The sequence below is a fragment of the Orbicella faveolata genome, unplaced genomic scaffold, assembly GCF_042242905.1.
Source record: "Orbicella faveolata isolate gen_17 unplaced genomic scaffold, um_ofav_v1 contig_24, whole genome shotgun sequence".
Classification (NCBI taxonomy): domain Eukaryota; kingdom Metazoa; phylum Cnidaria; class Anthozoa; order Scleractinia; family Merulinidae; genus Orbicella; species Orbicella faveolata.
Genome location: NW_028301552.1, coordinates 26,888,887 through 26,905,587, shown reverse-complemented (window position 1 = coordinate 26,905,587; position 16,701 = coordinate 26,888,887). Strand labels below are relative to the sequence as shown.

The 16,701-nt window shown below is 40.9% G+C and overlaps 2 protein-coding genes and 1 pseudogene across 3 annotated transcripts; all 3 read right to left on the bottom strand.

Moving 5' to 3' along the window:
• Positions 1-3,636: 3,636 nt before the first annotated feature.
• On the bottom strand, positions 3,637-8,150 carry LOC149111143 (uncharacterized). The gene has a single exon (XM_089291488.1). It carries the CDS (start codon positions 6,151-6,153, stop codon positions 4,696-4,698), a length of 1,458 nt encoding a protein of 485 aa, XP_089147614.1. The 5' UTR covers positions 6,154-8,150; the 3' UTR covers positions 3,637-4,695.
• Positions 8,151-9,673: 1,523 nt separating this feature from the next.
• Positions 9,674-16,698, bottom strand: LOC149111141 (uncharacterized; annotated as a pseudogene). Its single transcript, XR_016207832.1, has 3 exons — positions 14,637-16,698; positions 13,720-14,605; positions 9,674-11,532 (listed from the first exon to the last, which is right to left on the bottom strand). The product of XR_016207832.1 is annotated as an uncharacterized LOC149111141 (transcript).
• LOC149111142 (platelet-activating factor acetylhydrolase IB subunit alpha1-like) lies at positions 14,989-15,579 on the bottom strand. The gene has a single exon (XM_089292388.1). The coding sequence runs from the start codon at positions 15,577-15,579 to the stop codon at positions 14,989-14,991; it is 591 nt and encodes a 196-aa protein (XP_089148514.1).
• Positions 16,699-16,701: the final 3 nt, after the last annotated feature.

Here is a 16,701-nt window from a genome sequence, read left to right as displayed (position 1 = left end):
TTGCAATCACGTTCTGCTCGCGTTTCTTGAACTGGTAACTAGATTGTTTCGGCTTTTTTCATTTAAAGATAATAATGGCCAACCAGTAGTGATCGATCGTAACATAGATCTGTGATCCAGGTTGCATTGATTTTATTTCATATCGGCATGATTTGTAGTGTTTTGAACTTCTGGGATCAGAGGACATGCAGATGTATGGAGACCCGTACGTTGCGCAGAAGGGTTAATTTGTTAATCTGTTAGGCGGTGCATGACATAAAGCTACAATTGCGTTTATCAAAAAATATGTATTTAGACGTTGCTGTATTTGGAAAAGTGCTTATTTGTTTATTTGTTCAGTGCAGATAATCATTGTCCCAGGTAACCAAAGTAAGTTCCAGATGTTAACACTATTTTCCGGCCGCCATATTTTACCTATTTAAACCTGAAATCAACATTTTTGAGCTTATACGTTGCGTGAAATTAACATTTTGCTGTTTTCTAAGTGAAATCAATATCCTTTCCGTCACGCGTTACGTGAAATCAACATTTTTACCTATTTAGACCTCAAATCAACATTTTTGAGATTATACGCTGTGTTAAATCAACATTTTTCTGTTTTCTAAGTGAAATCAACATCCTTGCCATCACGCATTAAGGTGAAATCAGTATTTTTACCTATTTAGACCTGAAATTAACAATTTTTAGCTTATAACTTGCATGAAATTAACATTTTGCTGTTTTCTAAGGGAAATCAACATCCTTGCCGTCACGCGTCAACGTGAAATCAGCATTTTTACCTATTTAGACCTGAAATCAACATTTTTGAGCTTATACACTGCGTGAAATTAACATTTCACTGTTTTCTAAGTGAAATCAACATCCTTGCCGTCACATGTTAACGTGAAATCAGCATTTTTACCTATTTAGACCTGAAATCAACATTTTTGAGCTTATACACTGCGTGAAGTTAACATTTCGCTGTTTTCTAAGTGAAATCAACATCCTTCCCGTCACGGGTTAACATGAAATCAACATTTAAACCTTTTTTGACCTAAAATCAACATTTTTGAGCTTTTACGTTGCGTGAAATTGACATTTAGCTGCTTTCTAAGAGAAATCAACATCCTTGCTGTCGCGTGTTAACATGAGTCAACATTTTAAGCACTTTTGACCTGAAATCAACAAATTTGAGCTTATATAAGTTGCGTGAAATTGACATTTTGCTGGTTTCTAAGTAAAATCAAAGTCCTTGCGGTCGCAGCGGCCGATCCTTTGTTATGATAAACCAAGGCGAGACTTCGACTTATAACAAAGGCTTGGCTTGGCTAGGCTATTATAACAAAGGATCGGTTCTGTTTATCATAACAAAGGCCCAGCTTCGTTTATTTGAAGGACTTGGCGGGAAAAGGGCGTCAGGTGTTTTAATCAAAAGTGAACTTTGTCAAAAACACTCCAAATTTCGCATGCAGTTTCGTTCAGGTATGTTAAGTGATGTCCTGTAGTTTTCGCACTTAAGTTCGCTTCGTTCTCAAGATATTGCGTATGCAATAAACCACTCGGTTTTTCCAACCTGTGTGCCTTTTTTGCATACATTATTTCTCGAGAACGAAAAGCAACCCAGCGAAAAAAACTTCAGAGCAATATTTCTCAGGTGAAACGAAGCCCACATGCCAAAATTCAGCTAGTTTTAAGCACTTTCAAAAATGACCGAAAAATCTAGGGGACGTTCTTGCACACGGCCTTTCAATTGGCTTTACTGAATTTGGAATAACCAGGAAATAAGAATAAACAACAAACCAGTCTTTTATAAAAGGTACTTTAATTATGGAATTCAGACAGTGGGAGACTTGCGTTTCGATCTTAACAACATCGATTCTTATGAACTAATCGCAAAACACATACAGAAGACGAACGTTCTGGAATGGACTGGTCTTCGTCACTCTGTACCGTTCAATTTAAGAATGCTTATCATAATCCAGATCATACAGCCCTAAATCCATCTTTCAAAATTGACTGCAGCCTATTTGATGTAACTAAAAAGAAATCAAAAGACTATTACTCTCTTTTTGTCCGTAAAAAGGCTTGCTTTCCTAATAACGTAAGAAAATTAAAGTGTGAATTTAATTTAACTGATGAGGCACTGAAAAAGGCTTTTTCTCTTTCCCATTCGGTTGCTTTTGAGCCATATGTCAAGGCCTTTCAGTTCAAAATATTGAACTCTATACTCTACACGAATTCCAAATTACGCAAAATTGGGTACATTGCAGATTATCTATGTTCTTTCTGCAAACGTGAATCAGAAACAATGCAGCATTTCTTTTATGATTGCTCTTATTCAATTTCTTTCTGGAAAGATTCGAAGTATATTACTTATCTTTGACAGAACAGCAGATACATCTTAAATTGAAGGATATATTAATCGGTCTTTTAATACCATAACTTCCCTTACTTAATTATCTGTTACTTATAAGAATAATTTATTTATGGGCATGTAGAAGGAATAAAGAACTTCGAAGTATATGAGGTTTTAAATCAAAAGTCAAATTAAAGTATGAGACTGAAAAATACATCTGTACAAAAAATAATAATTTACATATGTTTAGGAAGAAATGGGCAATATAAATACTAGATGTAGTTGAATAACTTAGAATATGTCAGGCTCAAATAGGTGTGACTTTGCTATGTAAACTTGTTCATAGTGTGTGTACGTGGAAGAAAAGATCTTTCCAATGATACCCAGGTCAGAGTGATGGGCCCAGTGGAGCCTGAGATATGCACAAAAATGCTCAAAAAGTTGAGTGAAAAACTCAGAGCAAAATTTCCTGCCCCTACACGTGGCAACTCCATGGTAAAAATTGCCTGTCTCAATGATGCTTTCTCAGAATGTTTTAAACTGGAAGCAAGCCCTGTAGAAGGTTAATCACTGCAGCAAAAAGAAAGTGGGCTTGACCGTTTGATAGGGGTAAAGACTAAAAACACCTCATCAGGACAACCAAAAGGTGACCATGGCTGCTTAATAGAGATGGCCAATTAAAATAACATTTCACAGTTTCCATGAAACCAAACCAGCACAAAACAAAGTTGTAAGATTTTTTACAACTTGGCTGAGTCATCCAGCACACTCCCCTCCCTCTCCCACACATGCTTTTTTAACACAACAAAACTTTACAAACCCCTCCCCTGGTTTGCAGCTTTTCCTAGTGTCTGATTTCGCCCGATCTCCACATAGAAACAAAATGTCACAAATTAACGCCTGAAGTGTTTTAGTGAGATTCCGTGATAATAATTGGGAGCTGAGAAAGGATTTTTGTAGACCTGTCATGTCAGAAATCATGTGTTGGAGAGGGAGGAGAGTGCGCAGTGGATGACGCGTATGGTACCTGACCCAACTTTTTTTTCCCACATTTTTATTTCCATTATTAAATACAAAGTACAGCACTATTATTAAGTGTCAATAACATAATTACAAAATGTTGATAATGTAATAAGCTCCGGAGCCGGTTAAGTTTATCAAGCTTTAATCAAGGAGTGAATCCAAGATGGCTGACTCACATGGTTAACAACTAAGATATACAGGCATCATGGGAAATTAATCAGCCTCGCAAGGCATGATGGCTAACACGCTTTTCTCTTTATAATAGAACATCAAATATATTATTTTTTCTTTTTTTTTTTTTAACAAAACAGACAACCACTAGACATAATAATAATAATAAAACTAATCAATCAAGTCCCTATTCAGAGAGTTTGTTTGTCTCTTTAGTACTTGTCCCAATAATCATATAAGGTCCAAAGCCCTGTTTGTAGGGTTGGTCGTCCATCCCATCCTCCGAAAGGACGTCTACAGCAATGGGTAGTGTTCACCTGCAAGAAATAAAAGGCAGGTCGGTTCAAGAGTTAGTCTGAGTAACGAGCTGGACGTCGAGTTACTCGGCCACTCTGGGTGACAGTTTGTCCAACAGGTGAACTGGATGCTGCAGGACGGGAGGGTGCCACTGGTGAGGATAGTGTGGGTGGCTGGATTGTGGCACAAGGTGGCAAGGGGGACACAGGAAGTGGGGTTTCAGGTGCTGGAGATGATTCAGATGAAGGTACTGTGGGTGCAGTTGCTGGCACTGGTGATGAATCTGCTGTTGGTCTGGACTGCAAATGGAGTCGTGGCACACCAGCACGTGATGAATATGGTCGCAGCTTATCTGGGAGGGTTGGTACAGGCCTGGGCTGAGGTGGTGTTAGACTGCTTTGAGAGGGGGCAAGCTGTACCTGAGTCCGATTTCGTCTAATTTGTGAGGTGCCAGTCTGTATTAGGTAGGATCGTGGACCAGCAGGACTCACTATCTGTCCAGGAATCCAAGCCTTAGCTGAGGAGGATGGTGGTGGCTTGGCGTAGACATAGCTTCCAGGAGGTAGCTTGGGAAGTGGTGGTCCAACACGCTTGTCGTATGCTTTCTTTTGCTGTGATTTGCGGTGGAGGTGCTCAAGCACCACGGTGTCGCGTGGGGAGGTGCGAGGTTCTAAGGTGGCGGCAGACTGTGGTAGATCCGTGCGAAGGGTGCGGCCAAACAAACGTTGAGCTGGGGAGGTGTGTCCAGCAGGTGGAGTGTTGCGAACAGAGAGTAACGCTAAGTCCACATCTTCCGCAGTGAGAGGAATGTGTTTGGTAGACTTCACTGAGGCTTCAGCTCTGCCATTAGACTGAGACCAATAAGGTGATTAGGTAATGTGATGAAATTTATATTTCTCTGCAAATGTTTTGAATGCCTCAGATGTGAATTGAGCTCCATTGTCTGTGATGAGGGTATGGGGAACGCCGTGACGTCCAAAGTGTTGTTTGGTTGCTTGTATGACCGCTGAGGCCTGGGTGGAGGGAAGCCGATCAAGTTCGTAATAGTCACTGTAATGGTCCACATCATACTTGAAAATTCCCATGCGTGTGCTGTCAGCAAGGCCTAGTAGTGGGGCATAGTACTGCCGAGAAGTAATGACTTGAGCCACTATGTCATAAGACATGCCACGACGAGTGCAGTGAAGTGTGACTTGGCCTCTGGTTGGGATGATGGATTTTGAATAATCCAGTAGTCGAACCACTGAGGGTTTAATTTGGATAGGTGGCAGCTGATTAAGGTCATTGACATGAATTGTATTGCACGAACAACCAGAGTCAACTTGAAATCTGAAGTGCTTTGATGGAGGTGATGATGATGTGGGACCGATGTTGAGGTCAACATAGATTCCTTTGGCTGCAGATTGCACCTGATAAACCTCATGAGTGACAATGTAGTCGGCTTGTGGGTCAGCTTCTGCATCTGCAGCTGACTCTGATACAACATGTATGGACGTGGCCCGGCACACTTGTTTCCAGTGACCCCGTTTTCCACAGCCATGGCAAGTGTCATTGGAGGCAGGACAGTCACGGCGGTTGGCATGTGGTGCACGCCCACACCACAGGCAGGTCGAAGCACTGGAAGGGCCAGGAGGTCGGTCCTTTACACGTCGATTCGGATGGTGAGGAGTCTTGGATTTGTCCACTGCTGGGGTAACCTTATGTGCTGCTTCCTCGAGGTGGTGTTTTGTTATGGCAGATTCAGTTTTCAGTCCAGCCTCAAAGTCACACGCTTTGGAAATTACCTGAGCGAAGGTCAGTGTTGATAAGTTTTCTCTGGCAATGATATTGCTTCGGAAGGGCTTAAAAGTATCATTGAGGCCAATAACAAAAATGCCCCTTTGTAAACGATCGTCTACTACTGTGGGAAAATTACATTTCTGATATTCCAACCTGACCAGTGTGTGCCAATCTTGTATTGACATACCAGGTTCTTGTTTCAGAATACGTAGAAAATTGTGAGTACTTTGAATGATAGGCTCGTCTCCAAGGTAGTGCTGTGAAAGCTGCGTGAGCCATCTAGCTGGATGTTGTTTGTCATCATCAGGAATTTGATGGTCGATTGTGGTTGTGAGCACGTCCCATTCGGCCGGAGGAAAGGCTCGGCGAAGTGCGGCCATAACTTTCGGCCTTTTTGTTGCAATCCAGTAGTCGTTGCTGTCGACTGCTTTGGCGGGGTCTACATAGTCCTCCATTATGCAAAAATCTCGAAAGTTAGCCAAGAAAAACTTGAACGCTCGGCGGCGATCGTCAGAGTTAGCGTCGAAGATTGGTCGATCTTTTCCCATGGCGGCGAGCGGAGCGAGAAAGAAAACAGTCACAGACTACAGAGGCAAGAGCTTATTACATGGTGTCAGGAGTGGGATATACAGGCATCATGGGAAATTAATCAGCCTCGCAAGGCATGATGGCTAACAATAATAATATAATTATTTGAACTATACAGTATAAAAAATCATACTTAACTATCAATAAATAATTTCCATTTGGCCTGAAATTTCCTTTGTGTGTTGTTTTTTAAGGCTGTGTACTTTTCAGTCTTATATTTCATATTAATCATTTCTTTAAAAACAGTAATATTTGGGCTGAGACTTCGTTTACGACTCGTCCAGATATGCCATTTTGCAACAATTAAAAGTAATTTAGTAAGTCACGTACTTCATCTAATTTGCCTATCAAAACATCCTGCAAGGAAAATTCAACCTGTTTACCAGAAAGTGCAAACTAGAAATTTTTGAAATCTTTCCAAAACTGGTTAGTATGAAAACATTCATAAAATAAATGATTAACAGTTTCTGAGCTAACTCTACAAAATGTGCAAGAATGGCTAGATGAGAATTAGTGAAAGTGATATTTAAAATCTTGAATTGGAAGCTTCTGATAAACATTTCAGATGAGACAGTCTTCACTTTTATGAACGCTTTAGTAACAGCTGAATCTGCTAAACCAAAGTCTTCTTTCAGTTTAGCAAAGCCCCTTGAGACTCATGCCTTACCCGAAACAAGCAATTCATAAGTGTTTATTTTTACATACAGTAGGATTAAATTTTTTCTCCCCACATTGAAATTCCAAACAGCTCTCTAGTTCACTTTCGGTCACATCCAAATCCTTCAGGTGGGCAGGAACAGCAGAACGAATTCCTGACCAGACTAAAAAATTTGTATGCTTCAAACCTTTACTTTTAGCAGTATTATAAGATTCTATATTATTCTTGTTGAATTGCAAGTGGTTAATAGCAGAGCTCCGGCGGCCCAAAGGGCCACCAAGCGGAGCCCCATACCCATATAGGGAAGGAAAGGAAACCCATGAATTAATTTTCTCATGGTTATCATGGTTAGCGGTATTGCTCGTGGGCGCGTACGCACGACGGCGACGACGACGACGATGGAGTCGCGCAAGATGGCGGCCATACTCCAGCTAATAGGTTGACAGAGACATGCACCCTCGGTTTGTAGCGGGAGAATGCCATTTTTCTTGGCGGGATTTTTAAAGAAAAACGATAGCGGAGGTTGATCTAATATTTTTAAGACAGGGTTCCACTGAAGCAATAAACAGAAAGCAAGAATTAACAGGCAAAGAAGTAGCGAAGAAGATCGCGAAAAAGACTGAGCGGACCAGCGCTGGGGAAGGAGGCGAAACAGTGCTGAACAATGCCGTGAATTATAGCTAGTCAAGGGCTAGAGAAAGGAAGTGAAATAATACCGAACAATGGCGTGAACCAAAGCTAACGAGGGCTATAGAAAGGAGGCGAAAGTACCCGACAAACTGATTCAGAAGACTGCCGAACTCCCCATGGCCAAGTTCAAAATTCGCGCAAACGTGATGCTGTGCAGCCGTGCAAGAAAATTCAAAAGTCACCTGATTTGGTCAGGTGATGAACAAGAGAAATCAAACGTACCCGAGTGTTTTAGAGAAATTACAAAACAGTAAGCGTAGCGGAAAGAAGTGGTTGATTCGTTGGTCTATCGCAAATATAACTTCAGTTCAGTCTTCACAACTTTTGGTGCAAGTTTCTGCCTGGAAGATTTTCACTGGCCGAACTGAATTGCCAACTTGCGGTAAGTGACTTTTGTTGTTGCGTTTGCTATGAAAATTAACAAGTTGCCTCGGCGATAGAAGCTTATTTTCAATTGGAATCCATTAAAAGTCTTGCTTATTTGAAGCCATGCTGTAAGAGATTTTAAAAATTGCATCGTTTTAATTTCGCTCGTGTCTAAACAATAACACATGGGTCGCTTTGGAGGTTGCTGGAAGTTGTAAACAAATTAAGTTTTCTGTCGATTTTCGTCGTCAACTTAAGCTTATAACCTCACGTCTAAAAATTAGCTTAACCAAAACCGTACTTGTAAACACGGCCGGGCGAGTTTTGAAGTTTTCTCTGAGTTAGTTAGCACTGCCGCTTCGTAGACTGCTAAAATTTCTTCTTCTGTTGTTGAAAACCAAGAAAGGTCTTCAAACCATTTTAAGCCGAAGCGAACAGGATTTGCTAAATTTACTTTTGCTCATATGTGAATATTTGCATATTGTGATTACAAAGTATGGAGATTTCCTCGTTTTGTTAGTTCGATTTATTCGGTTTGGCAAAATGCTTTTGTGAATTCCGAAGTTAATTTGGTTGAAGAGTGGTAAAGCTACTGCCAATAAAATGACTGCAAAGCTAAATTAAGCCGTCGGCAAAAATACAGACTCTCAGTAATATTCAAATTTAAGCGTGAATAATTTTTAAACTTTAACACCGCAAGCTTAAACGAATTTTCTTTATCCTCTCTTTTATTCGGTCACCTTTCATTGAGAAGGGATTTGCTGTTGATACTCGAGCTCAGATGTAGTGATATGCATCTTGTGTTTATAATGTAGATTTCCTCGTTTTATTTTGTTGTCTGTCCAATCAGTTCGGTTTGGTGAAATGCTTACATAGTCCAAAATGTCGAGTCGACGATTATGCATGGCAATCCTGTCTGCAAATAAAGCTCTGCTTTGATTTTGATTGGCTATTTCATTTTATTTGTGCCATTGCTTTGGGTTGGGGGTACATGGACCCTATTTTCTCAATAAGAGGTTATTCCCCAACACGGTATTTACACTTAATATGTTCCTAAAAAGTGAGATGGTACTAATTAACTTGGTAAATTGAACAGTGTAATAGAAGTTCTTGCCCTGACCATTTCTTGGTAATATGAATAACTTTTACATACATATATGCACAATTTAGTTGGAGAGAGCGTTCTCCTATCTCCACTCTCTCTCTCTGCTGTCTTCTTCGCAGTAATTTTTTATCAACTAACTTATTAAATGAATGTCACGGACTGTTTTCTTTGTTGTGCATGCATACTTTTTTGCTCGTCGAAGAAAGTTTCGGTTTCTTCCAGGCTGTACAGTTTCCTTTCTCCTGTCCTGTACCAATTCGTTTGTGATATAACTTTGTGAATTCTCTATTCTCCTTAAATTTTATCTCATCAGGTTGATAGAATGCACTCTCAGAGTGTTCCATCATTGTCTTCAGTCGCTACAATTTTCTGGAAAAAACGCAATAGTTTTCTTAATTTCCTTTTACTTTGTGTTAGGACTTTTTAGCATGCCTGTAATTGGCCCATGGGCATTACGGGAGAATAATTTTCAAGTAAAGAATTACCTTCATTTTAGTGTTGAATATTTTAAATTGTTATGAATTAGGCATTTCTTTTTATTTTTTATTTTTTATATTTTTTATGTTTTCCCCTCTGGGCTTCTGGTATTAACATATCAACTGAGTGCTGTATTAACTGAGCTCGTTTACTGGCCAATAATAATTTAACTCTCACACAAATGTTTGGAGTTAAATGGCTGAGGGAAAGCCCAAAGCCGGATTTATTAAAATAATCGATTTGTAATTCATACAAAAATTTACAATCTGTTAGAAATATTTTGGCCCAGTAAAGGTGAGGGCAACCAAAACGCCAAAAGCATTATAATGAAAATTATGATGCTGCCCCACCCCAGGAAATACAGCACTCACAAAAAGTGGCAAAAATAAAAACATCACAACTGGTCAAATATACTTATTCACTATATAGGAAAATATTGAGACTGCTGCCCTTGCTAATCAGTCTAATATAGTCCTTGAATTACTGGAGATATGGATACTGCTGCCCTTGCTAATCAGTCCCATAAATCCCAAGCAAGCATTATGACAAGAACATAATAAGAAATGGAGTATGACCTTTAAAGAACAGGTTTTAAACGATGAAACTAGTCAAAACTACTGAATCAAAAAGAAGGAAAATATGGAGACTGCTGCCCTTGCTAATCAGTCCCATAAATCCTTAACAAGCATTATTAATGAACACTGCTTATCAATTCGATAGCAACCATTAGAGAATAGGTTTTAAACAACAGGAGATATAGGAACTGCTGCCCTTGCTAATCAGTGCCATAAATCCTGAACAAGCAGTATTAAAGAACATTGCTAATCAATTGGATATAAACCATTAGAGAATAGGTTTTAAACCACACAAGATACAGGAACTGCTGCCCTTGCTAATCAGTCCCGTATATCCAGGAAATTATTACAGAACCATAATTATAAATGACCGAAACAGCTACATGTACTCATACTAATCAGTGTCATATTTCCTGAATAAGCTGGATGAGCTCCAGTGTAAGCTGCAGGTCTTACAACAAAAGGAACTAGGTTGATACCGAAGGAATGCGAATATATTTATGAAAGGCATTGGACTTCCACCTGCCCAAAACCCGTATCTGGGTATCAGATAAACCCCGGTCCACAACATAAGAAGCAGCCCCAATCCTAAAACTGTGGCCCTTATAACGTGCCGGGTTGAGCCCACAGAATTTAAGCGCTAAAGACAGTTGGTCGGTAAAGGTGGTACGAGAAACTGGATGACCAAGTGATGTCATGAAAAGGGGGCCGGGTTTATTACCCCGCAGAGCTAAATAATCTAACATCAACTGGACTGGGCAAAAAGTAGGAGCACGAGTGATAACAATAGAAAAAGGGGGTTGGTTGTAATTGTGTTTAAAATCATGAAATGTAAGCTTTAATGAAACTATACCATTGGAGTCATTCACCAGCTTCACTACCTGATGGATTTGTAAAGGTTGAGGACCATGCCTTTTAGTGGAAGTCATTTCACCGACTCTCAGAAAGGCATAGAAGGCAATCGAGCACATGGCTTGAAATTGACAAATTTGATACCGGGAACATGAAAATCTAGAAGCCGCTTCAATGATTTAGTGCAAAATTGGAAGAGTAATTGGAAGCCGGCTATCCAGACGGGCGCCCAGTTTACTGTAACCCTTGAGCATTTGCATAATAAAAAATGCTTGAGAAGGGTCTGGAAATCCAGACAGCTTATGGGAATATCCCAATGCAGAAACATAACTTTTAACTGTCGATGGAGCATAATGATTATCAAACAAATAAGCAATAAACAGTGCCAAATTAGGGGGTGAAATAGGAAGTCCCATAGGAACCCCATGAAAAGTTGAATGTAAAAACTGATTATATAGCTTCCAAGCCCTTTTGTAAGTAGGAAGGGACGATGGCTGAAGGCTTGATTTCACAAGGGTTGAGACTATGGTGGCCAGTTCTGAGGCTGCAGAAACCGGGGAATCTCTGTGGGGCATTGATCCATATGAGCTGGAGCCAAACGTCTGAAAGTCTGTACCTGTAATTGAGACAGAGAGTCCGCTAAATTGTTGTAGATTCCGGGGATGTGTTTTGCCTTGAAGACAATGTTATGTCGTAAACAAATAGAAACCAGCTTCCTAACAAAACTCATCAACGGTTTGTCTTTGCATGATTGCTTGTTGATAACATGAACAAGTGCCTCGTTGTCGGTAAAGAACAAGACACATTGATTACTCATTTCATGTCCCCACAGGTACAAACTTAAGACGATCGGATAAAACTCTAAGATAGCAATATTACAATAAGCCCAAGCTTGTGGCCATCTCCCATAGCACCATCTGCTACCAAAAACTGCACCAAAACCAATTGCACCCGAGGCATCTGTGTAAAGGCTCAATTTGCAAGAACTGTGCCAGGCATCATCAATGAAAAAGGACCGGCCATTGAATTCAGCCAGGAATGAGAGCCAAACTTTTAGATCCTCTTTGACCTCCTCATTAAGCCGAATAAGATGATGAGGCGACTTGACCCCTACCGTAAGGTCAATCAGTCTCCTTAAAAAGGCTCTACCTGGCTTGATGACCGAGCAGGCAAAATTTAATAGGCCAATCAATGACTGGACCTCCTTCAGAGATGCCTTTTTACGCTTCAAAAATTCTGAAATCAACAGTGTGCTTTTGTGAATTTTGTCAAGAGGTAGGCGAGCCTCTGAACAGATGGAATCCAATTCAATACCTGCAAATAACAAGGTAGTGGCAGGGCCACAAGTTTTTTCAGGTGCCATGGGAATGCCTAAGTAAGAACAGAGACTCAAAAACTGATTTAATTGGTCTTGACATAATTTAGCTGACGAGGCTACAATCAGAAAATCATCTAAAAGATGCAAAATGTGATCAATGTTCAATTTCTGTCTTGCAATCCATTCCACTGCAGAACTGAAAGTCTCAAAGGTGAGACAAGAACTAGAACATCCCATAGGCATGCACCGGTCGTAATAATACAAGCCCCTCCACTGCATACCAAGCAAATTGTAATCATCTGGACGAATTGGTATAATCCTAAAGGCATTTTTAATGTCAGTTTTCGCCAAAAAGCATCCCGGACCTGCCATTTTGATAAATTGAATTGCATCATCAACAGTAGCATAGCAAACCCTGGTATGCTCAGAGTCAATACCATCATTGACTGAGGAGCCCTTTGGATAAGACAGGTGGTGTATCAAACGAAACTCACCTGGGGTCTTTTTAGGCACAACTCCCAATGGGGATATACGGAATGGTTGAAGTGGAGGAAAATGAAAAGGACCGGCTAACCTATGGGAATCAAGCTCTTTCTTAATTTTATCGTCTACAACCATGGGGTGTAGAAAAGCAGAAACAAGGTTTTTGGCTGTTGAAGACACTCTTTCGCCTTGAAATTGAATTGGAAAGCCGAAACTGAAACCAGAGTAAAGAAATTCCGCAGTGGAATGGTTGTACCCCGACAGCAGAGAAATCAACCTATCAACTTTTACTGGCGTTAGGAGATTTGGACTTGGCAGACTGGGTGTTATTACTGGCTGGCTTACTTGGGGGACGAAAATTACACTGAGTTGCCCTATGGTCCCCTGAACACTTGTAACAGGAATGCTTAAAAGAACAGCCTGGACAAACCAGGCCCCGGTGATATTTAAAACAAAAACCGGCAGGAACTCTAGGCAAATTTGCCCGCACCCGGGGCTTAGCAGCATGTTCAGGTTGTGGCCTCCTGGTTATAGGAGATTGAGCACGAAGCCACAATTCCCCATGCAAAACCCCCCAAGGAAAGGAAGAGGCCTGTCGTTGCCATAGAAAACGAAAGTTTTGGTCATAATAACTCCAATTGTGACCCCTGGCCGCCAAGTCCTGGATGATCTCGCCATATTTCATCAAGGCAGGGGCCTCGGCTGGGTACTTAGAGGTGTAAACCCCTACAAAAATTAAAAAGCAGCTATTCCATGCTTCAATGGTCGTAATCTTCTTTGGTTTGGAGACTGGCTCCAGGCAGAGAGAGGGGATGGAACCCTTCTCAGCATTACATGTATCTACTGTTACACTATATTTATTTTCTAACTGAGGATTTGCAATAAGGGTTCCAAAATCAATATATTCCTCATTCCATATCTTGGCCCTGATCTTATCGGAGACACGAGCATCAAGTGGTAGACTGGATGATACAAACAACTGGTCAGGTCTGATGGTCTCACCTGTTAGGCTCTTCTGGACAGCTGTGATGGAGCCCTGGACAAGGGAACTGCCTCCAGTTAAGGGGTCTGTGAAGGGAACCTCAGCTAGGGCATCTGGAGGGGGCGCAACACTGTTGTTGGCATCCATCCGACGCGACACTTCGTCAGCCACCCTGTTGACAAGTTGGTCAATCAACTCAGGGGGAAGTATGGAAGTTGACACCGGAGACACCACGGAAGCTTCTGGTTCTGAATGGGTTGCCCCGGTTCCTGAGGACTTCACAGATGTTCGTCTGCCACTCTTCTGCTTCTTCGCAGCTGGCGGTTTAGCAGTAGAGGCTGAAAGCCTGACTGAACGTTTAGGCGGCATAACTGCAAAGAGAACTCACATAATGGCAGAAACTGAAGCTCTTCTAAACAAGAAAATTAAGCTTAGAAACTGTTAAAGGATAAATAAAATGTAAATAAGTAAAGGGCAGGGACAAGCCATGTCAGACAAAGAGTCGACGCACCAGCAAGCCCTATAAATGCCCAAAAAAACACAGCGGGCGAAGCCTCAAAAATAAAAATAATTTTGAGGGCGAAACCTCAAAGGCAAAAATAAAACAACCTTGAGGGCGAAACCTCGAAGGTAAATAATTATAACAACCCTGAGGGCGAAACCTCAAAGGCAAAGATCTAACAACCTTGAGGGCGAAACCTCGAAGGTAAATAATGATAACAACCTTCAGCAAAACCTCAAAGGTGAATAAAAACCTTGAGGGCAAAACCTCGAAGGTAAATAACAACCACCACCTTGAGGGCGAAACCTCGAAGGCAAATATAAAACCTTGAGGGGAAAACCTCAAAGGTAAATAACGATAACAACCTTGAGGGCGAAACCTCGAAGGTAAATAATGATAACAACCTTGAGCAAAACCTCAAAGGTAAATAAAAACCTTGAGGGCGAAACCTCGAAGGCAAATATAAAACCTTGAGGGGAAAACCTCAAAGGTAAATAACAATAACAACCTTAAGGGCGAAACCTCAAAGGTATATAATGATAACAGGCCTCGAGGGCAAAACCTCAAAGGTAAACATTAACATAAGCCTTATAAAAGTCAAAAACCATTCAAAAATGATAGATACATTTATAGATACCCATCACAGGCCAGTAAAACAACTGAAGTATCAATGAAGGAGGCTACATCACATGTATTCATGGTTGGCAATAACCGATTGTGCCACAAGTACCAAAACAATATTAACGTCATAAAAGGGCGGGAGGGGGTATGATGAAATACATGCAGCCTAAGACCTAAGACGACCCAAAGCTTGCAGTATGGCACCCCAGTAGCTCCGATATAAGAAATACTGCCCCAAAGGATTAACATGAACGCCATCCGCTAAATACAAGTCCTTATGGGGACTAGAAAAATCCTTGTGAGTCCAACAGAAAGCGTTGGGAAAGGGCTCTAACACAACACGAACATAATTGTTCAGGATCGCAGCGCGTTGAAGAAAATTCTCCCAATCTGTGAAGGAAACGCCGCGTGGAATGACATGGCGAACTCCGACCATAGTCACCGAAAAAACGTCCAAAAGCGACCTGACAAGCTCCTCTATGGACGAGCCAACAACCTCCGGTCTTACGTTCGAAAGATCGTTCGTACCGACCTCCAGAATGACTACATCTGGAGCAAGGCGCGTGACCACGTGGAGGTCATAGCGACGGAGCTTTTCAACGGTTCGACCGCCAACACCGAACAAATGCACCGTAGCAGTCCCTTCAAGGTGAAAATTACTATCCGCACGAGCGTCGAAAGGAGCCTGCAAGTCGGATTGTAGTCGCCTCACGAATGAATGGCCCAAAATGAGGACTTTCGGGATGGCGCTCGCCATGACAACACGCATGAAATTGAACTCGTGAAAGAATTGTACGCTCCTAACGGGAGAAAAACAGATACGGAAACGAAACAAAAGGATCCGAAAACTAAAGAATGCCTAAACGATGTGCAAAATGAAAAAATGCTTACCGTACTTTCGCAGAGTTCAAATGAGTGTCTTCGCTCGTTGATAAAAACTGAGCGAATGCACGACCACGCTTGCTAGCGAGGTCACTAAGCAAGCCGTTTGCCTAGAGGGGTTGCGATGTATTGACCTTCACCTCCACCCCTACCTTGTGTCACGCAATGCTACGTGACTGTAACCAACAAAAGACCAGAGGGATAAAACATAAAAATTCTATTCGCAGGCAAATATTTTATTTATTTTAGTCGCACGCAATGTTTTATGATTTTACTGAGGTATACCATGTAAATGTAAATAATGCACTGGAATTGGCCAATCAGAGTGTGCATTATATCGGCTTTAAACACAAACAATATATATAATAAATGACTTGTATGTGAATGATATTTTTATTACAGAGAACTGGACAGGGCAAGAACTTCTCCTTCTTTTGTGAATTTATATATTAATTCCTCTCAGTGCTGTCAAAATGTCTCAGGAACCTTCATTTCTGATAATCTATTATTTTCCACCATACCTACGGCACAGAAGCTCACCAAATCCTAACTGATAACTAACATGTGTGTATCTCTAGCCTTTGATGTGTGCTACATGTATATTCTGTTATCCTGCCTTAACTGCTAGAAACAATTTTGACAGAGCTGTTGCAACAGTTTCACTTAAATTGAATTCCAGTAACAGCGCTACATGTAGCAGTGTTATTGAGTATGAACTTTATGGAGGATTTTAACTTTTTTTTTTTTTATGATTACAGACGACAACAAAACATACATGTGTATACATAACCTGATGTTGGTGTTGGTTACAAACCGTAGTTCATAATAGTCATCCTATTACAGGTAAGGGGGAAAAGTTCAGAGAGTTTAGAACATTTCTTCCCCCAGCACACCTTAGCTTCTGTCTATAGGTGCAATAATTGAGAGGTTATGTATATATACGAAGAGTAATGTAAAGTTCCTGTATAAACTAAACAGCATTAAAATCTGACATTTG